This window comes from Dipodomys merriami, unplaced genomic scaffold, assembly GCF_024711535.1.
Source record: "Dipodomys merriami isolate MVZ:Mamm:240054 unplaced genomic scaffold, mDipMer1.0.p SCAF_143, whole genome shotgun sequence".
NCBI lineage: Eukaryota > Metazoa > Chordata > Mammalia > Rodentia > Heteromyidae > Dipodomys > Dipodomys merriami.
This window is the reverse complement of record NW_027202749.1, coordinates 3,200,973-3,224,857: the sequence shown is the minus strand read 5'-3', so window position 1 is coordinate 3,224,857 and position 23,885 is coordinate 3,200,973. Positions and strand designations below refer to the sequence as shown.

General features: G+C 60.2%; 1 protein-coding gene across 2 annotated transcripts in view; it reads right to left on the bottom strand.

Annotated features, from left to right (window-relative positions):
- Positions 1 to 18,810, bottom strand: part of LOC138826550 (serine/threonine-protein phosphatase 2A 55 kDa regulatory subunit B gamma isoform) — a 56,271-nt gene extending 37,461 nt beyond the window's left edge. The window contains exon 1 of one of the 2 annotated variants that reach the window (XM_070021812.1): positions 18,551 to 18,810. In XM_070021812.1, the coding sequence (XP_069877913.1) occupies positions 18,551 to 18,620 (70 nt within the window). In that variant the 5' untranslated portion in view covers positions 18,621 to 18,810. The other variant, XM_070021813.1, reaches the window with a different exon arrangement.
- Between the last annotated feature and the right edge of the window lie 5,075 nt (positions 18,811 to 23,885).

Sequence of the window (23,885 nt, the reverse complement as noted above, 5' to 3'; positions counted from 1 at the left end):
GCTATGACCTGCTGGCACCATTTCCACAGGTGCTACCAGAAACTGTGTTCAATTCATCCAACTGGAACCAATTTAGAGGCCATCCATGAAGGGCAGCTGTCGGAGGGGCCCGGCCGGTCTGCCTGCTCATCCAGTGTTCCAAGACCAGGTGACAGGGACAGCCCCCTGCCACCAAAACACAGCTCTGCAAACCGACAAGGCTCGGAGTTGCTGTTCTAAGGTAAGTGGAGTTCTGACCCGTGACTTTCTCCGGTGTACAGCCTTCAAACACCGAGGCCCGCTCGCGCTCAATGCTCTCACATAACGGGGTATTCTGAAGTGCTCAGCCCCAAAGCCCAAAACCAGAGACAGGGGGACTTCTGCACCCAAGTAACCTTGTGGCCCAAGCCAAGGTCTCCCAGCTCAGATGCCTACAGCGGACGGTAAGGATCCTTGAAAGCTTCCTGTTCCCGGGCGTTTCCCGGGCTGGGCTCTGGTTAAATCCTGGCTCTGCCACTTCCCTGGGCACTTGAACTTTCTGTGCCTTAGTTTCCTCCTGCAGTAACAAAGGTACTTGAGGGTCATGTTGAAGTTGTTAAGCACAGGATTTTGCACAGGACCTTATCCACAGGGACCATCTGGAATGTATCAGCTATCATCCCAAATGCCCAGACTCTGAGGTATCCTCATAGTGTCTTCTCTGACCACGTCCAAAAGGCTCTATTTCCCTCACCACCTGCCACGTGCCACTGAGCATCCTCCTCCTCCTCCCTGCCCCGATCCAGTGAGGACGGGCCTTCTTCCCCAAGAACCACGGGAGCCTGGCCAACAGTGCTGATTGAAATTAAACACAGGCTGTGTCCCCGCACAGCCTCTTTCCAGGTATGAATATGTGGTGGCCTCCCTGCCTCAGTCTCCTCAACCATAAAAGGAGGAGTAACACGACCAGCCATGCCAGGCTGAGGACGGAACCCACCACACAGCCCGGCCTGGCGCACAGGGGAGGCCGCAGGACCCGGTGGGGCTGGGCACCGCGGGCCGTTCCTGGGTGCATCTCAGCGTCTAAGGCCTTTGCCTTGGCCAGGGCCCAGCACCACGGAAACTCGAATGACACCAGCTCGGCCCTTCTGACGGACCCAACCCTCTCGAAGCCCAGCGGGGCAGGTGCTGCTGTGCCCATTGTCCCAAGGGGCAAGCGAGGCCCGCCATGCGGTGCACTTCACATCGACACAGTCTCGGAACAAAAGGCTCTGCTTGTCAAACCAAAATGAACAAGGATGCAGGGGGGAGTCCAGGGGTCCTGGGTTTACTCAGGCCACGCCAGGGCAGGGGTCCTAAGAGAGGATCTAAAGCTCAACACAGAAATTCTACCGGGGAGACACTGGAAGCTTCCATTGGAGACAGTTCAAGATAGAGAAGCCCCCTCTGGGCGAGGCCCAGTGGCCCTGGAGGGCAGCCAGGATCCCATCTCCAGGAGCCTTGGGGGCTGGAGCTAGGAGGTACAGAGTGGGCATGGAGAGTGGGTGGGTGGCCCCAGCCCCCCGCCCCGTGCATGAGGACCTTGGGGATCCCCTGGGCAGGGCCGCCAGGCCCCTGCCCCGTGCGTGAGGACCTCGGGGACCCCCTGGGCAGGGCTGCCAGGCCCCTGCCCCTGCGTGAGGACCTGGGGGACCCCCTGGGCAGGGCTGCCAGGCCCCTGCCCCTGCGTGAGGACCTGGGGGACCCCCTGGACAGGGCCGCCAGGCCCCTGCGTGAGGACCTGGGGGACCCCCTGGCACAGGGCCGCCAGGCCCCTGCCCCTGCGTGAGGACCTGGGGGACCCCCTGGGCAGGGCCACCAGGCCCCTGCCCCTGCGTGAGGACCTGGGGGACCCCCTGAGCAGGGCCGCCAGGCCCCTGCCCCTGCGTGAGGACCTGGGGGACCCCCTGGGCAGGGCTGCCAGGCCCCTGCCCCTGTGTGAGGACCTCGGGGACCCCCTGGCACAGGGCTGCCAGGCCCCTGCCCCTGCGTGAGGACCTGGGGGACCCCCTGGGCAGGGCCACCAGGCCCCTGCCCCTGCGTGAGGACCTGGGGGACCCCCTGAGCAGGGCCGCCAGGCCCCTGCCCCTGCGTGAGGACCTGGGGGACCCCCTGGGCAGGGCCACCAGGCCCCTGCCCCTGCGTGAGGACCTGGGGGACCCCCTGAGCAGGGCCGCCAGGCCCCTGCCCCTGCGTGAGGATCTGGGGGACCCCCTGAGCAGGGCCGCCAGGCCCCTGCCCCTGCGTGAGGACCTGGGGGACCCCCTGAGCAGGGCCGCCAGGACCCTGCCCCTGCGTGAGGACCTGGGGGACCCCCTGAGCAGGGCTGCCAGGCCCCTGCCCCTGCGTGAGGACCTGCCTCCAGCGCTGCCAGCTCCCCACACGTGGCACCGAGGGAAGCCGCCCACTCTTGGTTTCCATGGGAACCCCCTTGAAATAACCCCACCGTGAGGCTGTCACACTTCCCTCAGCACAGCCGGGGCGCTGGGGCGGGGGGGGGGGAGGGCTGGGGGCGGTGGAGGGGGCAGGCGCTCACCACCCCCGAGATCCTCACCCAGGCCCCATCGCAGGGTCCCGCCAAGGCCTGGGGAGCTGCCCTTCCTCCTCCTCTGCTTTAGGGGGTGCAAAGAGATGGCTTCCATGGCTAAATCATGGAAAAGAGGAAATCTCAGCACGCCTTAGAACACCCATCTGTGTGCGAGAGCGCTCCATGCCGGCCCTGCAAAGCCCGGCTGCGGGGACACAGCCTAGTCCCAGCCTCTACCCCCTAGACTCAGCCTCCCTTCACCAGCTTCTGGATCTCTCAGCTTCACTTAACTAAGGGCCCAGTGAGACAGGACAGGGCTGATCCTGCGGCCTGAATCACTGAGGCAGGTACGGGTCAAGGTCAACCAGCAGCTTCCCACTCAGGGGGCAGACGAGGGGCTCCAGGGCATTCTCCCAGAAGGAAGGCTGATAGACATGCTCAGGGGATGGACATGCACAAAGGGACCCACACACACACCTGATGACGCCAGCCACAAGCAGGATGTCCACTGTGGGGATCTCCCTCAGATATACCGCACCCCGAGTAGGGCAAGAACCTACTTCCTCTATAAGACACACCCCAAAAGGATGCCGGGCCTGCTCCTTCCCCACAGCCCCCCACAGCCCCTCAGAGAGCCGGCCATCTCCACTGTCCCAGTGAAAGAACTGCTCCTCCCTGCCCTCAGCCTGGCGCCCAGGACGGGGCACCCCGTGAACCCACAGCTTGCATTTGCAATCACGGAAGCAGCTCCCTGCCTAAGTGAGCAGAGAGAGCCGCTGTGAAGGTCCGTGGCCTCAGCCACGTCCCCGCCCAGTGAGTAGCATGGCGCGTGTCACAGACAGGTGCCAGAGGTCCCCAGGCCCTCCTCACTAGGAATCCAGAAACACAAGGAAGACAGCCTGACCCTCCTGCCCCCATCCTGAAAGTTCTGGAAAGTAGGTGCCCCTCCCCCCCAGGGCTGCTCCAGGTGGCCTGAGTCCTCTCCCCTCACACCTGGTGAGATACGATGTCCAGAGCCCCACCAGTGCTGGGGGGGGTCTCCCAGGGGACCTGTCCAGCCTGGGGGGACTTTGGGTCCCAGGCCTCCAGGATCTCCCCACTCTCCTGGCGGGGAATGGAGGTTTTCTGAAGCAGAAAAATTGGCACTGGGAGACACAAGGCATGGGGGGAAGGCTCCTGCTCTGGTATCAGCCAGGAGGTGGGGGCTGAACTCCAACTCTTCAGGCCCCGTGAGCTGGGAGGCCCTGAGTGGAGGTGTGGACTCTGGGGCCTCCATCCCCACCCCCACCCACCCCCGTCTTTGGGGAGCAACAGCCAGCAGCAGCAGCAGCAGGTAGCTGTAAGGCCCAGGACCCGACTGGTCCAGCATCCGGCTGCGGTCCAGAGCCTGCTCTGCTTCCACAACTACAAACACCTGCAGCCCTCCTGTGCAAGGAGACAGAGCCAGGCGCTTCCGCCTCCAGCTGGGGCCCTCCCGCCTCTCCTGCTCCGTCCTTCCAAGACAGCTCCCACACCTGGAAGGGCCTCACACCAAGCAGGATCGCCAGTCCCCCATTCCACACGGAGGGCCCTCAGACCCCCTTCCTTCTTCAGAGGACGCTGCGACCTTGGGAGCCTACAGAGGTCCCATGCTTCCTGCATTCTGTCTCTCCATAGCCTAACACAGCAGGCTGAGAGTCCAGTGCAAATGAATTCATCCTTCCAGCCGCCCAGGCTGGCAAGCGGCCCCTGCACTCTGCCCCAGATCCAACTCTCCCTAGCCCACCACTGGCCCATCTGGTCCATTCTGGAGACTCCTTGGGACATAGATCCTGTGAACCACAACCACAGCCTCTAGAAGCTTCTGGCACATGGCGTGTGCTCACCCAAGGGCAGACTGTATGGATGGCTGGAAATGCAGAGACCCTGGGCCACGTTCAGGCCCCTGTGGCCATCTCCAACCCTATAGGGCCCCACACAGCCATGACCCCCAACGACACCCACCTTCTCCTTGGGACAGGCCCCCCTCCCCCCAACCCAGTGCCTGTGCGCTGCCATGCTCCTCTCCTGTGGCTGGCACTTTCTAGATGGTTCCCTTTATCACCGGTGGGGGCGGGGCAGCAGGCAGGGCCTGGGTTATAAATCCAGCCAAGCCTGTTTTATGGAGAAGATGCTGCACTGCCCCTAGGTTTTTATAGCTGCCTGTTTACAAAGACAAAGCATAATTAATTCTCAGCCTCCTGGGTCGGGGTAGCCAGAGAGGAGGAGGACAAAGGAAAGCTCAGGTCAGCCCCTTCACTCTCCTGCTCGGAAGGACTGGGTAGGCAGGGCTGTGTGTGGGCAATGATACCCCAGAGTCTGAAACCTGGAGGGAGGGAGGGAGGGGGGAGGGAGCTGCGGGGACTGAGGGTGGGGAGGGCCCAGCGCAGCCTGCCCTTCTGAGGCAGGGGCAGGACTCATGCAAGAACCTGTCACAGCCCAGAGACTGGCAGCTACCCTCCTCTGCCCAGCATCTTGCAGGCCTGATGGTTAAGGAACACACCATCCACCTGCCCTGCAGTGTTCTTGAGCAGGAACTGATGAAGGCTTCACCTTCCCACCCACAGGGACAGGATAAGAGAACTAAGCTCCTTGACAGAATGGACAGGACATGAGAGGGACCAGCAGCTTCTGCGGATGGCATAAGGCTGCCAAAGAGACCAGAACACTAATCTGAGCAGGCCCTCATGGGTGTGGCTTTGTCCTCTTCTGTTTCCAGCCTCCGCCCACATCCCCATCCACACCCTCCAGGGCCACTTTCCTGGGCCCTCAGGCCACTTTGTGAAAGACACCCTTCCTTCCGGAGAACACACCACTGCTTGAGATTGTAGTTCAAAGCCAGCCCAGGCAGGAATGTCTGTGAGACTCTTTTCTCCAACTAACCATCAAAAAGGCAGAAGCAGAGTTGTGGTTCTAGTAATAGAGCACTAACTAGCCTTGAGCAAAATGAACAGTGGCTGGGGCAGGCAAGAAGAAAGGAAGGAAGGAAGGAAGGAAGGAAGGAAGGAAGGAAGGAAGGAAGGAAGGAAGGAAGGAAGGAAGGAAGGGATCAAGAGAGGGAGGGAGGGAGGGGAGGGGCTCACCTTCCGGGACTTTTATCACTCAGACATGCCAAGGCTCCAGCCTGACCCTGCGACTCCCAAGCCTGGACGCGCAGAGGTCTTCTAAGGCCCCAGTACGAGGCCTGTGCGGGCTCTGCGCTGTAGGATTTCCGGGAAGGCGGTCACCCACGGCCAGCACGGGCACTGTGGCCTTCCTGTGGATACCACAGTCTGGGCTGGCCACGGCCGGGGCCACTCTCCCAGCCCTGAGCCTCTGCAGGGTCCCGTCCCAATGGCACACTGCAGTCCACCCCTGGCTGGTGCGGGAGAGGCGGGATGGGGTGCGTCCGAGGTGAGGGCCCTTCCGCCTGGTGCTGCTGCCCAGCGTAACAGCAGGCCTGTGTGGAGACCTTGCGGAGCAGCTGGGCACCTCCGTCTGCCCGTCTGACCTCAAGAGGACATTCTTGTCCCTGATTTGCAGCTGAAGGGCGGATGGCACTGCTAGGGAAACAGAGCCACACCGACTGACCGACTGAGCGGCAGAGCCCTCCCAGGGTCCTCCACCTGCGCAGCAAGGAAGTGGGGGTGAGGGACCCTGGAGAGGATGGTGTGAGGTTGGAGGGGTGCCAACGTGATGAGGTCAGCAGAGATAACCGCCACCCCCCTGGCCTGGGGAGACCCCAGGCAGGTCCACGCAGGGCGGACAGATACGCAGGGGAAAGGGGGCACAGCGCGGCCCCCACTGCCCAGCAGGGCCCAATCGCCAGGACTGGAGCAGTTTCCGGTAAAATGCTTGTGTAAGGCCGAGCAGAGGAGCGGATGGAGAGGTCGGCGTGTCCTTCTTGGCACCGCGCTGCACCAGCCCAGCCCAGCTCACCTGTCCCCGCGCTGTGAGCTCACCACGGGGTCCTGGCTGCATTCCACCCCAGCCACCATCGCCTGAGGACAGGTGCCACCCCCCCAAAAAAAATGCACACCTCCAGTCTAATCTGCCCCTCGGGAGAGGCTTTGCCACTGGCCTCCTTTTCCGTGTTTTAACGAGAAGAATTAAGGGTGCTCTGTGAACAGAGGGCCTGGTGTAGAGAAGATCAGGAAGACAAGACCGGGCACAGCTCAGGAGATTCAGGACGGGGTGGGGGGCGGGGGCAGGAGAACCCAAGGTCAGAAAGAAACCAAATGGCTCATGGCTGAGGCCAGGCCATCTGTGGCAGGCTGAACTTCCCAGGGAGAGACCCCAGCACTAACAGTGACCCCATCTGCTGTGGTACAGGACACTCACAGGCAGAGCCCAACTCTGCTTCCAGCCCAGCGCCTGAGACTCACTCGAGATGAAGGATGGTGGCAAACTGGGGCGGGGGGAGGGGGAGGTGCAAAGGAAGGGTGAGACCATCCGAACCAAGAAACGTACTCATCGCCTGACTTACAGAATGGTGGCCTCTCTACACATTAACAGAAACAAGAAAATGAGATTTCCAAAAAGATGGTGATGGCACATGAGAGGCAGATGGTCATCATGGGAAGTCCAGTTGCCGTCTAGCAGGTCCAAATGTCCTGAGGAGGACGGGGGTGCCCCCAGCAGGCATGAGGTGTGGGCCAGACCATCTCGTCTCCTCCCCCCCCCCAATGAGGGACCGGCCAGCAAGCATCAAAGCCAGGCTCCTCAGGGCCCCTGTGGCGCAGACCAGACCCACCCACGTCCTGCCCAACCCCGGCCCACACAGGGGAGAGTGTGCGGCCTGCCGCACTGGCGGAGCCCGGAGCTTTGGCGTTCAGTCCTTCCTTCCGGATCACAGCAGTTCTCAGAGTGACGGGGCCGTGGGACTCCCTGAGGCTCTGTTTCCCTGACCTGAGGGTCAGCCGCACCCCTGGGCATCCCAGAGCGGGGAGGGCGTACCTGCACCCTTGCACCTCCCAGAGGAAGCACAAAGTTCTGCTGAGATCTGGCCCGTTCTTCCACAGCAAGTGGTGGCATCCTGCCTCATCTCCACTTTACAATCACCCACAACCACCTTCACCTGTGTATCAGGATCACCTGTGTACCAGGTGAAGCCTGCACAGAGTGCTCATGAGCACTCCTCCCTCCCAACCCGGCCTGTGCCCCACCCAGCCACACTCGCACCCAGAGCCGGCCAGCCGCCAGCCCCTACACGCTGGGACTTCCACAGCAGGAGAGATTGAGGCTGGTGCGCTGGCCGTAATCAACAGTGGACTCCAGACTGCATCAGACACAAGGACTTAGGGTTGTATAAAAGAAAAAAAAAATGCCCCAAAACTTTGGCCTATTTAAACTTTAGCTTAGCAGACAACGTGATATTTAAACTTTTATTCTACCCCTTAAAAAGAAAACTAAAACACTCCAACCCTTAGCTTCGAATCAGTGGCTCACACCTGTAATTCTGGCTACTTGAGAAGCTGAGGTCATGAGAATCAAGTTTCCGGGCCAGGACAAGCCCACACTCCATCTCAACAGAAAGAAGCGGGGTGTGGTGGTGCATACACGCCTGCCATGCCAGCTGCTGTGAGAAGGAAGAAAAAATAGGAGGATCAAGGTCCAGGGACACACCTGGGCAGGAACTGAGACAATCTCAAACATAATTAATGCAAAAAAGGCTGAGGCATGTCCCAGCAATAGAACACCCACCTAACAACCATGAGACCCAGAAAAAACTCAGCCTTTCAACCAAGTCCTGCTAGAGAGCCACACCCGAGCAAAGGCGGGCAAATGGACAATCACAAGGATGCTCATATATCTTAAAACACCAAGAATTGGGGACAGCTGGGGTCCTACAGTAGGGGAAAAGCTTCTGCACCCTCCACTCTCCCAGCCTCATGCCCTCATATTTAATAAACCAGGCCCCTCTGCTCCCACACCAGGGGCTCCGGCCGCCCCGCAGTCCCTCTCCACCCCTGCTCTTCTCTCCACCCTCTCTCCACTCGAAAGTCCCAACCCCTTCTGCATCTCTCTCCTTCCCACTAGGAACTCTCCAGACCTCTGGTCATCCTCCATGGCCTCTTCCTTTCCAGCCTGGGAAAGTTCCACCGCACGCCTGCCCAGGGATCCAAGACCCGTGAACAAATACCCCAGCAGCCCTGACACGCCAGCCGGTTCTCACACCTGTGCCATTCAACGTCCCTCCTGCCTGGACCGCCTCTGCCCTGCTCCCCCCTTCACGCTCCCCTGCCCCAAACCTCCCACTAGCACCAAGTGCTGTTCAGCGCCTGCCCCAGCCTGAGCTTCTCTGACCACCTGCTCCCAGGCTGCCCGCTGTATTATTCCCTTATCACACTGGATTATGGCCACGTGTTTGTCTCCCTGGCTCCAGAAGTTCCATGGCGGAGGGCTGCACCCTATTCCCCCTTCCCACAGCCCTCTACTCAGCCCATATCCACCACAGATAACACCAATTGGATGATTGAATCCAAGTGTGGCTCTTGAATGGATCATTAGCTCTATACATGAAGGAATATTACGCAGTGCATGATATGGGTGCATGATCATAGTGGGGAATGTTTCCAGTTTGTTTTGTGCTCTAAAAAAAAAAAAAAGATAAAATTACATTACAGCCAGCGCTTGATGCTCACACCTGTAATCCTTGAACAAAAATTGCTCAGGGATAGTGCCCAAGCCCAGAGTTCAAGCCTGATGTCCAACCAAAAACAAAAACAAACAAGAGCAAAAAACAAAACACACACACACACACACACACAAAACACACTACATTAGAATCTGGGAGGGGGGGTTTAGACAGACACAAGCAACGTGGTCTGTGGGGGGGTTAGACGGACACACACAACGTGGGAATGACGGTTCCATGGTTGCAAAACCAAGGATACGGATCCACTCTGTGGTACTTTCCGCATTTTCAAGTGTTTCTCTATGGAAGTAACGTGGAAGAATGAATGTGCCTCCTCGGGAGGAGCACCTGAACACGGTCAGCTCAGCTCAGCTCAGATCAGATCAGCTCAGCCCCGCCCGCTCGGCCCGGCTCGGCTCCGCTCGGCCCGGCTCGGCTCGGCCCGGCCCGGCTCCGCTCGGCCCGGCTCGGCTAGGCTCCGCTCGGCCCGGCTCGGCTAGGCCCGGCCCCGCTCGGCTCAGCTCAGCCCAGCCCGGCTCAGCTCACCTCACTCCTGAGGGCGATGCTCTGGACGCGCACTGATGGAATTTATTTTTACAGCTTCCATAAGAGCCTTGCCTCTCCGCGGGGCTGTAGAATATTCACAGGTGTTTTTACCACCTCTCACTTCAAGGGCTGCCGAAGAAGCTGCCGCAGAGGTTCAGCCGGGTCCACTCGGCACACAGATGGTCCCCAAGCCCGCAGGCTGGCCGGGGTCTGTCCAGGGGACACAGGGAGGAGGAAGAGTCCCTCCCGTGACCCGGGGGCTGCCAGGGGCCGTCAACGACACCCCTCCCTCCAGAGGTGTCCCCGCGGCCTCCCAGCTGGCTTCCTGCTCTGCCACAGGCAGGTGAGGCCGCCCAGCGCTCTCGCCAATCAGCGTGGAAATGTACAGCTGTCCTGGGACAAGGTATTACACACCCTCACGGACCATTACACACGCCGGGGAACCGCAGCGGGCTCTGGGTGGCTGTCTAGCTAGGAGCCTGGCGTTGAAAAAGCAACCGAGGGACACATGAGAGGCGGGGTGCTTTCTCCCTCTGTGGAAGGGGCCTGGTCAGGGTGGGGCGGTTGGCGCTGGCCTCTGCCTGCCGCGATCCTTCTGAAGCGGGGACAGCCCCGGCCGGAGCAGGGAGACTTGTCTTTGTAAGTTCAGACCAGGGTCCGAGACTTCATCCTCCATGTCCAACGCGGCACAGCAGATCTAGCTGCCTCTCCCCCACCCCTCACCCAGAGCCCCCCGCTCCCAGTCAAGGGCTGGCCCACTCCACACAGCTCCTTGCCTATCTCTGAGTGTCTGGAGGGCAGCTTCTCTATTTCCAACAGCTCCCATTTCTTCCACATCCCACTTACACCCAATTTTGTTTTCTGTACTGAGGGTTGAACTCCAGGCCTCACCTTTGCTAAGCAGGCACTCCACCACTTGAGCCCTCAGACCTTTTGCTTTTTGTTTCTTTTTCTTTTATTTTCTTTTTTGTCGGTCGTGGGGCTTGAACTCTGGGCTTGGGCGCTGTTCCTCAGCTCTTCAGCTCAAGGTGAGTGCTCTACCACTTGAGCTACAATGCCACTTCCAGTTTTCTAGTGGTTTATTGGAGATAAGAGTCTCACAGACTCCTGCCTGGGCTGGCTTTGAACCTCGATCCTCAGATCTCAGCCTCCTGAGTAGCTAGGATGACAGGCGTGAGCCACCAGCACCCAGCAGTACAGCAAAATGTTATAGCAGTTGAAGGAAGGACGGGCTGGACTCGAAGCAATTCAACATACTTTTGTCTACATATTTAAAAGGTTTCCATGAAAGCTTTTTTGGAATTGCTTAAAGAAATCCGAAAGTGAATGGTAAAGTAGCTCCCCTTCATTCCACTTCTGTGTCGTGCGCACACTATCTCACTGAATCATGGTGGAGAGCCTGGAGGTCCCATCGCTTTGTCTGCCCATGGGAACGCAGCTCAGAGGCGGCAGGCGCTGCAAAGGCACATGCTGGGCACCCAGGCCAGGGCCCGGCCTCCAGAGCCCGGGGTCTCAGACAGGAGCAGATGTGGAAGGACAGGCGGCCAGGGAGCCAGGCCCACCCACGGGGGCTGGGGTTGGTCAGCGATCCCATCTCCGCTTGGGGCAGCACACGCTACGCAGCAGGACTTGTGGGAGCCTTTGTTCTGCCTCAATGGGCCATTCAGCCGGGCCCTGGAAGACAACAACCCACTGTAGAGGGGTCCTGGGTGGCACTGTGGCCGCCAGGTGTGTCCCGCCCTGGGGAGCTCCCAAGCGGGGCTCAGATGCCGCCAGGGAGGGGGTCTGTCGCTGTCCAGGCTGTGGCTGCTCTACCCACTGCATCCGCATGGACCCCAAGCTCCGGCTCAGGGGGTTCCTGAAGCGCCACATTTCGAGATCCTTGTTTCCAGAAGAACTCTCGCTGCTGTGTCCACCCTGTGATGAGGGTGTCCTCTGAAGAGGGCAGGGGGCTGGGTGAGTGTGGCTGGCCCTGACACCCTCCGAGGCCTTGGGAAGGATCCCAGGGGAGCGCGTCCCAAGCACCGCGGGCCCTGGCAGCTGCCCAGTGTACACTGCGGATCTGAGGCTCCTCCCTGCCCCGCTCGCTCCTTCTTCCTCCAACTGTCCCTGGCCGGTGCCTCCTCGCCTCCCCTGCTCCTCCTGCCGTGCTGGCCACTCAGGGGTGTCCCTCTCCAGATGTCCTGCTCTGTCCTCTGGATGCCGGGGGACTTCCAGGCCGCAGAGACATTTTCTCCTTTCTCGTTCAGCTCTCGTTCCCCCAGCCGCGGTGGCCAGGGCCTCCTCTAGGTCTCACACATAGTGGACAGTCCGGAAGTGTTGTCGAGTGACCGAGAGAAGGTCACGACCTCGATCTTCAACTCTGGGCATCAAGGGTGGGGCTGCAATCCTCAACTAAACAAATGAGAAGAGCACTCAACCTCATTGCTATTCGGACAGGGATTTAAAAAAAATCTCCTCTATGACATTAGCAAAGGTCAAATAAATCAGACCACCTCATGCTGTCAGCATGTGGCTAAAGCGGAGGAATTTTCTGGAGAATGGCTTGGCAGTACGTGTCAAGAATAAAAGTGCTGGGCACTCACGCCTGTCATCCTAGCTACTCAGAAGGCTGAGATCTGAGAATCACGGTTCAAAGCCAGCCTGGGCAGGAAAGCCCATGAGACTCTTATCTCCAATAAACCACTAGAAAAACCAGAAGTGGTGCTGTGGCTCAAGGGGTAGAGTGCTCACCTTGAGCTGAAGAGCGCAGGACAGCACCCAAGCCCAGAGTTCAAGCCCCATGACCGATCAAAATAATAATAAGAATGTGTATGGTTTTCACCTAAAATTGTGCATGCAAGGCTCTCTTTAAGAATACCATTCCAAACCTAAGGAGAGGGGTACAACGATGGTTATAAGGACAGGACAGAGGCCACTAGGTAACCTCCTCCCTTTGAGGACATGTGAATCCAAAATGGGAAACACAGGAAAATAAACCAGGCACCCCCACCCCAACCCTGCCTTTGCGGAGAGGACAGTATGAAGTCTGATCTCTAAAAGTAGATCCCAGATCCCCTCCCTGCCAGGCAGAACAGCCCAGGGACCACGGCCCCTAGTCCCAGTGGGTGGACAAGAACAGTTAATGCTCTGACCTCACCCAATGGGGGGGGGGGGGAAACATGCCCAATGGAAGACAGTTTCTACCAATCACAGACACCAAGAGGGAGAGGGAGGGGCCAAGGATTCCAACTCCCAGAATTCTATCCTTGTACCACACAGGAAAGCAATGTGAACGCATACAGAGCAGGGCGAAATGCCACTCTGAGGTCTAAAACACAGAATGTTCTCATGTCTTCCATCGCCGCCACGCTGCATTTGGCTGCTACTCTAAAGTCAGCCTGAATACCGAGGAAGCCAAAGGGTGCAGCATTCGGCGTGTGATTTTCATGGCTCATTCTTTGTGCAGTTCCAATTTTAAATGCAGCGGTGAGCGGCTCACTGAGATGCAATCGGTACTTCACGCATGCACTCCACTCTTAGCAGAGCAGCTGCAAGGGTGCAGGAAAGTGACTCAGTTATTACTCAGAACTCATTCACTTCTGCATATGCATGCACACACACATCTACCCACTGTCTGCCTCCTGGAGAGGGGTGGGGAAGGCCGAAGGATGGAGAAGAAGAGGAATTGTGGGCAAGGCGCCTCCCCGACCTGTCTCCTCATGTCCGGTCTAGGTGAGTGGACTCAGTAAGGCTTAGATGCCTTGAGACAGAAGTGTGCCATTGCTTTGAACACGAGATCTAGACTCAGGAGTGAGAGCAAAAAAGCCAAGAATGAGCAACAAGGCCAATAAGTTCAAGCCCCAGTACCCCAGTACTAGTGCGCACATGTACATGCACGCACGTGAGCGCGTGCACGCGCACACACACACACACACACACACACACACACACACACACACACACACACAATCTCAAGAGGGCAATATCAGAGCTTGAACCCAAGCACAAGTCCAGAGTGTGGGCGTCTATCAGACAGCCCAGGGTGCCCAGTGCAAGGTGCCATGGTGACATCCTGAGTCAGAAAAGCAGCTTTGACGTTGCTTATGTAAAGAGATGACAGCTTTTATTAAACACAGACATGGGCATTACAAAAAGACTGGAAGGAAAAATCGCAAACTGCCAGCAGGGTCGATCTGTGCGGCCGGGATGAGCAACGAGCAGCTACCTCCCTTTCCCTCTCGCCTCCTGCCGCCCCCTGCAAAGCCCCAGCAGGTCCCCAGCCAGGCTGCCACTTTCCAAGGCCTACAACACCTCTTACCAAATGTCCCTTAAAGCTCTTGAAGCTTTAAGGACAAAAAAAAAAAAAGCCATAGCAAGTAAAAATAGCCAGGAGACAATGTGGAAATGTTTTATTAGAACCTGATTCCTCACCTCCAGACACGGAACATGAGCAGCCCTGCGTGACTGCCACGGGCTTCGGGTCGGGCTGATTAAAAGCGAGCGATGCCAGTTACCTGTGGGTGGGGACAGGAATGGGGCAGCGGCAACAACCTTGACCTGTGTAAACTGCAGTGACCCCACAGCCTTGGCTCATGGAGCCCATGATGACCCAGCACAAGGGACTGACACAGCCGGCCTGAAGCCCAGAGGTGTGGGGTCTGAGGAAGGGCGCCCGGCAGGCCCGGCCTCCGCCCGGCCTCCCTCCCTGCCCAAGAAGCTCAAGGAAAGGATGGTCAGGGCACTGGCAAAGGGCACACAGAGCCCTGCGGTCCTGCAGCGAAGGCTGGCAGGGTCCCTCTCTCCCTCTGGGCTGTAAGTCTCTACCATTCCTCCTCCCATCCAGCCTCAGTTTCTCTGTAAGGGTCGGGGGTGGGGGCAGGAGGTGGGCACACGAGGTGTGTTCTGAGGGCTAGTCTAGCCTGCGTCACTAGGAAGCAGACACACCCTGAATGACACTTACAAAGGACCGCGTGGACTGAAGAGCTAGCAGCTCACAGCCCTCGTTCCCGCTGATGGGGACTTCCCACGGCATCCCATGGGGAGCCCAGGCCAACAGCAGAGAAAGCACCGGAACCCAGGTCTTGGGGGGAGGGGGATCTCTCCTTTGCCACCTCCACAGGACCAGGGCGGAGAACCCAGAGGTCAGCAACTCTGACTTGAGTGAAATAAGAGAAAAGAGAGAGGGTTCTGACAGCAGGAAGCTGACCGCCCTCCTGGTTCTCCCTAGCTTGAGCGGTGCAGTGGAGCCCGCCCCCTGGGTCCCCGACAAGGCCGGGGTGTGTGTGCGCCAAGGAGGCATGCCGGCTCTTGAAACCAGAAACCCAGACTGGAGCAGACAGCAGGACAGGCGGCCTCCATGGCCTTCAGTTCTCCCTCACTCTCTACCTGGCTGCCAACAACAGCATCTGAGGATTTGCTTCCTCGTGGTACCAAGATGGCTGCCAACAACCACAAAGATTCCTTTTTTTTTTTTTTTTTGTCAGTTGTGGGGCTTGAACTCTGGGCCTGGGCGCTGTCCCTCAGCTCTTCAGCTCAAGGCGAGCGCTCTACCACTTGAGCCATAGCCACTTCCAGGTTTTGGTGGTTTATTGGTGATAAGAGTCTCACAGATTTCCCTGCCCAGGCTGGCTTTGTTGTTATTTTGTTTTTTATTGGTCATGGGGCTGGACGCTGTCCCTGAGCTCTTCAGCTCAAGGCTAGTGCTCTACCACTTGAGCCATAGTGCCACTTCCAGCTTTTTCTGCTTATGTGGTACTAAGGAATCGAACCCAGGGCCTCATGCATGCAAGGCAAGCACTGTACTGCTGAGCCACCTTCCCAGCCCCCCAGGCTGGCTTTGAACCGCCATCCTCAGGTCTCCTGAGAAGCAAGCCACTGACGCCCGGCTTTTGGATTCCATGTTCTTATCCCAAGAAAGAGACCCACTTCCTGCAGCTTTCTTGGCTTTCCACTCCACCTCCAGAACTGACTTCCCCTTCCACTCTGGAAGCAGCTGCTGCCAGGGACACCCACCCTGGGATGGATCTGGCCGTTCACATTCACACACCCAGGCATCTTCCTGGGAGCCACAGGTGTGCGGCACTGGGGGAGGGGAGCTTGGGTGTTGGGGAGATCGGTGATGACACCATTCCAAAGGTCAGGTGTCCACCACATGCAAGCCCCCTCCCTCACAACAGCCCCTCTCCAGCCCACATTAGAGTCACAGCACACACACACACACACACACACACACACACACACACACACGCACACACGCACGCACGCACGCGCAAGGTCGATAGGGACCCAGGGGTGCCTGGGAGCCCTAGCCAGACGAGAGAAGCAGGCGTGGCCGAGAAGCCGTGGCTGAGCTGCCTCAGGGAGGGGACGCTGTGCCTGGGTGCTCTCACAGAGACGGGGCCACTCCGCAACATGCCTCTGCAACCTCTGCCAGGTCCCCCAGACCGAGAGCCTGCAGGAGAGCGGCCTCTCCCTGCCGTGGGTCAGCACCCAGCAGGACATACATAGAAAACGGTAGATGGGCTTTGTCGGCCCAGCCACACCTAACATCGCTTAACCCGCTCTAAAGCGAAGTCCTGGGCCTGCAGCACAGGGGAGCAACGCCAGGAGGATCCTCTGGAGACATCCGACAGCCTTCCCAGCAGCTCCCAACCCTGGGTCCCCTTTCTCTAAGGCTTAGGGTCCCCATTGTTCTAGGAGCTTCTATGTCACTGGTTGTCCCTGCACCCCAAGTTCTTTGTGCCCAACAGTCATGGCAACCAAATCAAATCAACTGATCTCAGCTATGAGTAGGCACACACACAGACACGCACACAAATCCATTGCTCTCATCCATACCCATGTGTAAATAACTAACAAACTTTTCTCAAGATATTTAGCATTGTACCAGACTCATGAACTCCACTGCCAAACATGGTGACACCAGACAGGCAAGAGGTTCAAGGGGAAAGACAGAGCCCCGAGACCAGGAAGCAAATGGTGTACGAAGGGCAGGAAGTGGAACAGAACAGCTAGGTGGACCCAAACATCAGGCAGATGGGACTCGAATCCCTGAGTCTTTCTCAAACGGAGCCTAAGCATCCGCTACTCATCTTTCATGGAGCTCCGCCAGCTACAAGGCAGAACAGAACGGGGCCCTTTAGTAAACGCCAACAATAAGCTAAATGCTATGCTGCCGCTTTCTATATCAGGACCATCTCTGGCCATCTCACCGTCATTACTATTTCTGCCTTTAAAGGGAGAAAATGAAGTTCAGAAAGGCTCCATCACATCTCAGGTCACACAGCGGGTAGGAAGTGAGAATAGAATTTGAGCACGAGTCTGAGCCCGGGCAAGTCTGAGCACTCCCCACTGGGCTGGCTGCCAGTCGTTTAGAGGAGACTGCAATCCTCCTTCCATCCTAAAAGTACCAGCTGGCCCTCCCTCCTTCTCCAGACCCTGCCCTTCCTGAGGGCACCCCACCCCCACTGAGCCATGGGCAGGACTGGAAAGGACAAGCTGTGGACAAAGTTGGAAAAAGGCTATGTGGGACCGTGCATGTGACCGCAGCACACAGTAGGCACTATGGGAGACTTGGAGGGTGGCTTCCCCCCATACCACACACACATACACACAGAGCAGATGCTCTGTAAGGCACATAGTAGGTGCTCACAACCTTTAACAGCTCACAGTTCCAAGGACACCACGCAGGGTGGTCTTATGTACATCCATTATACACATGAGGGAAACTGAGGCAGGTGAAAAGAGAAAAACACACATACAGATTTCTTGCCTGCCCAAAGGCAGGGGATCTATGTCCAGTCCCGGGGCTCACACAAGGCCTAGCTGCGCAGATGGTCAGTCAACATCAGCAGGTGCTGAATGAAGAAGGGAAACTGAGGAAAGTGGGAGCAGAAAGAGTGCGCGCTCGGCTTCTTAGGCTTATTACACAACAGCCCGAGGACAAGCATGGAGCCCGATGTAGGGGTGAGGAAAAGGAGGCTTCCTCCAGGAAGCCCCCAGAGCCCGCCAGGCCGGGCAGGAAGCCGGGTCCCCCCACCCCCGACCCCCGCAGCCGCCGAGGCCTGGCGGGCCCGGGGCTGGAGACCCTGCCTCGGCCCCACGGTGACAAAGCCCCGGGGCCTCCCGAAGCCGGGCCGGGGCCCCGCGGCCGGCGGCCGTGACTCAGCGGTTCTCCCCGCGCGGGGGGCGCACGCCGCGGGCACCCGCAGGCCGGCGGCCGGCCGCCCTCGGCCTCATTTCCGGCAGAGGCCGGGCGCCCCGCGGGGTCAGGTCCGCCCTCACCTCGGGGCCGCCCCCAGCCCCGAGCGCCCCCGTCCCGCGCCCCGGAAGTTGCTGCGTTCCGCGGGGCTCGGACCCCTCGCCACCGCCCGGTGGGGGCCGGGCTGGCGGGCCCGGGGAGGGGGCGGCGTGCGCCCCTTCGGGGGGGGGGACACCCCGAAGGCCCGGCGCCCCAACCCCCGCCTGCGCGCGCAGGGACCCTTCCCCGGGTGGGGGGGCGTCCCTGTGCGTCTCCACAGACTGAGCAGCCTAGAAGATTCTGCGGGCCCCGGGCAGGGCAGACATGGCGAAGGCCCGGCCAGTGAAGCGTCGCGGTCCCGGGGATCTGTGCCGCAGGCCGGGCCTCGGAGACCGGGAGTCGCCCGGCGGGCGGCGCGGAGGAGGGCGGCGCGGAGGGGGGCGGCGCGGGGGAGGGAGGGCGGGCGGGCCGCGGGGGCCCGGGCCCGGGTCGGGGTGCGGCGGGGCGGGGCGGGGCGGGGGGACACGACACACAGCGCGCGGTCCAAACCTTCGGAGGGCACTCGGTGCGACGGCATCCCCGCGCCGCGGCCGGCCGGAGCGGGCCTCGGGCAGCACTACGTTACCTTCAGTCACATAGCTGTGGTCCCGCAGGAAGCTGTGGTTAATTTTCCGCGCGTCCGTGTCCTCGCCCATTGAAGGCCGTGCCCGGTGCCCCGGGCATGCCCGGCCGCCGCACAGCGAAGCAATCCGCAGAGGTCGCGCCGGGCGCGCGGGCCATGCCGCCGCAGCCTAGCAGGGGCGCGGGCCGCCGGGGCCCCGGGGAGCGGGCATCGCCGCCGGGCAGCGGGGAGGGGCGGCGGGGACGGTCGGGGGCGGCCGCGGGAGGCGGGCGCCGCGGTCAGGCGAGCGCGCGGCGTGCGGGCGGCGGCCGCGGGTGCGGGCGGGCCGGGGCCCGGGCGCGCATTCCGGCCGATCGGTGCGCGCTGCGTCCGTGCGCCGGCGGCGGCGGGCGGCGGCGGTGGCCCCGGTGCCGTGCGCCTCGGCTGCGGCGGGCGGGCGGGCGGCGGCGGCGAGGGGACGCGCGCGGCGCTGCGCTGCGCTGCGCCGAGCGAGCCGGGGCCGAGCCGGGCTGCGCGGGCTCCGAGCTGGCCCCTCCCTCGCGCCGCCCGCGCCGCCCCCGCGCCCGCCGCGCCCCGCCGGCCCGCCGCGCCCGCAGGTGGAGCCGGCGCCCCGGCCCCCCGCCCCGCCGCGCCCCCGCACCTACGGTGCCCCGGTGCGCCCGGGGAGGGGAGAACCCGGACCGCCGGCTTGGGGGAGGGGGGCGGAGGAGCCGCGGTCGGGGGGCGGGGTGGCGAGTGTCCTTGGGGATCCCCGGGAGGAAGAGACGCGCGGGGGGCACTCGTAGGGCGAAGGCGGCTGCCCGCAGCCTAGCTGGGCAGAAGGCCGCTACGGCAAGGGCTGGGGGAAGAAGGGGGGTACCTGAAAATGGAACACTTGGGGGACACGGGGAGGAGAACAGTGGCTCCTTTCCCTGGTAGGAAAGGGGACTGGGTCCACAGGTTCGAGGGGCCTCCTTGAGCACCCAGCCCCGCCTAGGTGAAGTTGGGGAGCAGCACCCTACTCTGGAGAAACTGGGTGAGCCGGCCTCCCCCAGGCAGAGCCCTGGATTCTCTCTTGCTCCCCGCCCCCCACTTCTCCCATGCCCTCAGAGGTGAGATGTAGCTTTGGACACCAGAGTTGGGAGGACCCCAAAGACAGCCCCGCCCTCAGATCCCCTCCCGGGCCACCCCAAGCCGGGGAGAAGCTCGGCTGCCTTTTACCTCTCCCCTTCCTTCCCGCCTGCCTCCCTCCCTTCCTTCACCCTTCCTCCTCTCCTCTCCCCCTCCCTCCCGTCATTGGTGTGTCCCCCAGATCGCCCACAGGCCGCCCTGAAACCCACAGGTCCTCAAAACTCCTTGTCCCCTCTGTCAAGCTGCCCCTCCCCCTCTCATGATAAGTCTTGGGTCCCCTGCGGGGGACACGGATTCGGAGGCGAGGATCCAGGCCTTCCTCTGCACTCAGCAAGCCTCTCCATCCCCAAAGGAAGGGAGAGGCGCTTCACCTGGCCTTGGAGGGGCCGAGGCAGTGGGGTCGCTGAGACCCCAGGGCCCCAGCACCCACCCAGGGAGCGGAGCACTGGCCTCACTGGGCTCAGCAGTTCCTTAGTGCTCCGCTCACCTCTTCTCTCCATTGGTTTTGAGTTCCAGGCAGCCCCCCCAACCCCGAGGGCAGTAAAGGCAGAGTGCAGAGGTGTTGGGACAGGGAAGGAGGGTGAAGGTTTCTGTCTGGGGAGCAGGAAGGGGTGGCCAGACCACTGCTGGACTTCCCGGTGTGGATGTGAGAGGAGAAGGCCGGGCCTCTGCCCAGGCCCTGCAGGGTGTGAAGCTGCTCTGTCCACACTTCTCAAGAGAATGCACACCCGAAGGCTAACAGGGTGTGGGAGGGGTCTGGGGCCAGCAGGACCTCTGTGTAAAATGCTCTTAAGATGGGTTCCATGGGACCATTGAGGCCAGTTAGCTCTAGCCGGAGCGTGGCCTCGGGGTAAATACTGTCACCATGTGAAGCCACACTCTTCCGCAGGCCCGCCCTATCCTGGATCTTGGGGAGATTCCCACACCCACCTGATGCTGGTCACCCTCACCAGCTGAGCTTTCCTGGACCACCCAGAAACACCTTGCTGGCCTGAACCATGCAGGGAGCCCAGGGCTCAGCAGCAGCCCCATGTGCTCCCACAGTGTCCCATCAAGGCCATCCCGCTGTTCCCCATTCTCCCAGAGCCCACAGTACATCTGGAAATCGGTGCCAGGGCCCCCTTCAGCCTCCTGCCTGCCACCTGCACCCACTCCAAGATGGAACCGGCTGCCACTCCAGAGGGAGCCTGACCCTGGACCTGCACCCCAGTCCCTCTCTTAAGGACACCCCCATCTTTCATGTGTTTACAAGTGAGTCCCACAGGGTAGATCTACCGGTGTGAAATGAACAGTCTAAAGTGAGCACACACTGGCAGGGGCTGGGCAGATGCAGGGGTGAGGGAGAAGGTCATGTGTGTGAGCACACTGGCAGGGGCTGGGCGGATGCGGGGCTGAGGGGAGAAGGTCATGTGGGTGAGCACACACTGGCAGGTGTTAGGCAGATACAGGGGTGAGGGGAGAAGGTCATGTGGGTGAGCACACACTGGCAGGGGCTGGGCAGATGCAGGGGTGAGGGAGAAGGTCATGTGTATGAGCACACACTGGCAGGGGCTGGGTGGATGCAGGGATGAGGGAGAAGGTCATGTGGGTGAGCACACACTGGAAGGGGCTTGGTGGATGCAGGGGTGAGGGAGAAGGTCGTGTGGGTGAGCACACTGGCAGGTGTTAGGCAGATGCAAGGGTGAGGGAGAAGGTCATGTGGGTGAGCACACACTGGAAGGGGCTTGGTGGATGCAGGGGTGAGGGAGAAGGTCATGTGGGTGAGCACACACTGGAAGGGGCTTGGTGGATGCAGGGGTGAGGGAGAAGGTCATGTGTGTGAGCACACTGGCAGGGGCTGATAAGATGAAATTTGGTAGCCTCTCTCCAGATGGTCCCCAAAGCACAGGCCGACATGGGTTTCTTCGATACTAAAGAAGAACTGGGCACTGGTGGCTCACGCCTGTCATCCTAGCTACTCAGAGACTGAGATCTGAGGATCACGGTTCAAAGCCAGCCTGGGGACAAAAAAGTCTGGGAGACTCTTATCTCCAATTAATCAACACAAAGGCAGAAGGGAAACTGTGGCTCGAGTCCTAGAACACTAGCCTTGAAGGAAATAGCTAAGGGACAGCACCTTAGCCCTGAGTTCAAGCCCTAGTACAGGAAGGAAGGAAGGGAAGGAGGGAAGGAGGGAGGGAGGGAGGGAGGGAAGAAGGAAGGAGATTACTCATGCCCCTTCCAGCTGCCAGCACACGGTCTTTTACTTGATATCCTCAGCAGTCAGAAGAATGGGTCTGCCCTGGCCTCATCCTCCTCCCCTCATCCTGACCCAGCCTCCCACTGACTTCCTACCTCCTTCTCACGGGACAAGGATGCCTGTCTGTCCCGCACAAGTGGACACGTTAGCACGGCCAGCTCCTGTAAATCTTCCACCCTGTGGGCACCCTGCACCCGTTCCCCCATGCCGCCCTGCCTCCCATCTTTCCTGCTTCTCTTCCTCACCTGCCCTCTTCCCTACATCCCTCCACTGGGATAGGAGTTCAGGCTTTGGAGGCCCTAGGCCTTTGGGAAGCTACGGGGACTAGACGAGTTTCCCCAGAGGAGTACCTCTAGTCGAGACAGGAGCGCAGGCTGGCTCTCTGAGAGTTGGGTCCCACTCTGCCCCTGCCCATGAGCAATCCCGCGGGCACCCACAAGCCAGGAGGAGAAGGAACACTCAAGGCCCTCAGAGTGCAATGGAGCCACTTGCACAAAGTAGTGAAAGCTGAGAGATGGTAAGGGGGCGCTGAAGCCCACGCCCAGCGACCTTCCTCCTGGACAGAAACTTGCACCAGGGACTTCCACAGCCGCCAAGATCCCCGGGCGCCTCTCTGTGCATGTGTTGGCGTCCTACCTCTCTCAGCAGGCCTACGCAGTCTGTTCTTCCCTGGTTTGTAAAAGTCTGTCCGTTCGTTCAGCCAGTGCTCCGGGAGGCCTGGCCCGGGCCCCACGGCTGTGGTGCTGCAGTCTCATACAACAGAGGGGCCTAGACATGCTCGCCGCCCGCCAAGGGGTGACCTGCCTGTGCCCGCGAAGGGTCAGCGTGGTGCGTTAATGATTCAGGACGCGAAGGGTCAGCGTGGTGCGTTAATGATTCAGGACGCACCCGGGATGGCTCTAAGGAGAAAATACCTGGTCATGGTTGTCCTAGCTTCTCCCTTCCTCGGGGCCCTTGGTATCTTTTTTATTCTTCACACTGTTGGCCCTTGCTTGAGGAACCTCCTAATCACAGTCGTTTCTTATGATAGCTACAGACTATAAACTCACAAAGGATGCTGCAAAATGGCTTCCATCCCTACCGCGTGGCCCTCCAGAGCCTCCAGTAGAACAGCGAATCCATAGGCAGGGCCACCTCAAAGACTCAAAGCTCATTACAAGCCGAGACGTTCCAGGACTGGGGAGGATGGAGGAGGCGCCCGCGTTCTCTCCTCCCATCTCATACGTGGAAACAGGCTGCAATGCAGCACAGAGGGTCACCGGTATTTCTCGCAGAGGCCGCATGCCCGCCACGAGCTGGCCACAGCGCTCACCATCACCATCTTCATCCCCAGCACCTTGTGACAGAACAGCCCCACCTTGGTCATGGCCGGGCTCATGCAGAAGTGAAGGCGAGAGCCCCTCCCATGGTGCCTCCAGCAGGGGGACAGGGAGGCACAGGAGTTCCCCAGGCCCCACGGCCTGGCTGAGCACTGGAGCAGTCCTCCTGCAGGAAGGGGCTGCAAGGCTGCTGTGAGAGGGGACAATTGAGCGCAGTCTCTCTCTAAACACAGCCAGGCGGGGCATCCGTCTTCCCAGGGCCCCCTGCTCACTGGTTCAAGGAGACACCGAGACGTAACGGGCCTGTGGGGACCAGGGCTTGTCCACTTGCCCACACTTATGGGTGGCAACCTAGCTGCTCTCTGCCACTGTTCCCCTCCATGGCCAGCCGGGTCCCAGGGCCAGGCTTGAAGACACCTCTCGGCTGGTTCCTCCGCTGTGAGCCATGGGTAGTAACTGGGCAGGTGCTGTGGCTTTGTCCTGCAGGGAAGATGGGCTCAGTCCTACTCACCTCTCTCCAGGCTTGGTTGCCATCCTTCCAGTCAAAGGTGCTCTTGGAATTCTGAGACAGGCCAAGACTCAGTGAACAGAGATGGCATCTGCCTATAGGGGTCCTGAGTCACCATCCAGCTCGGTGCCCACGAGCTGAGAGCGATCCTCCCACTGCACA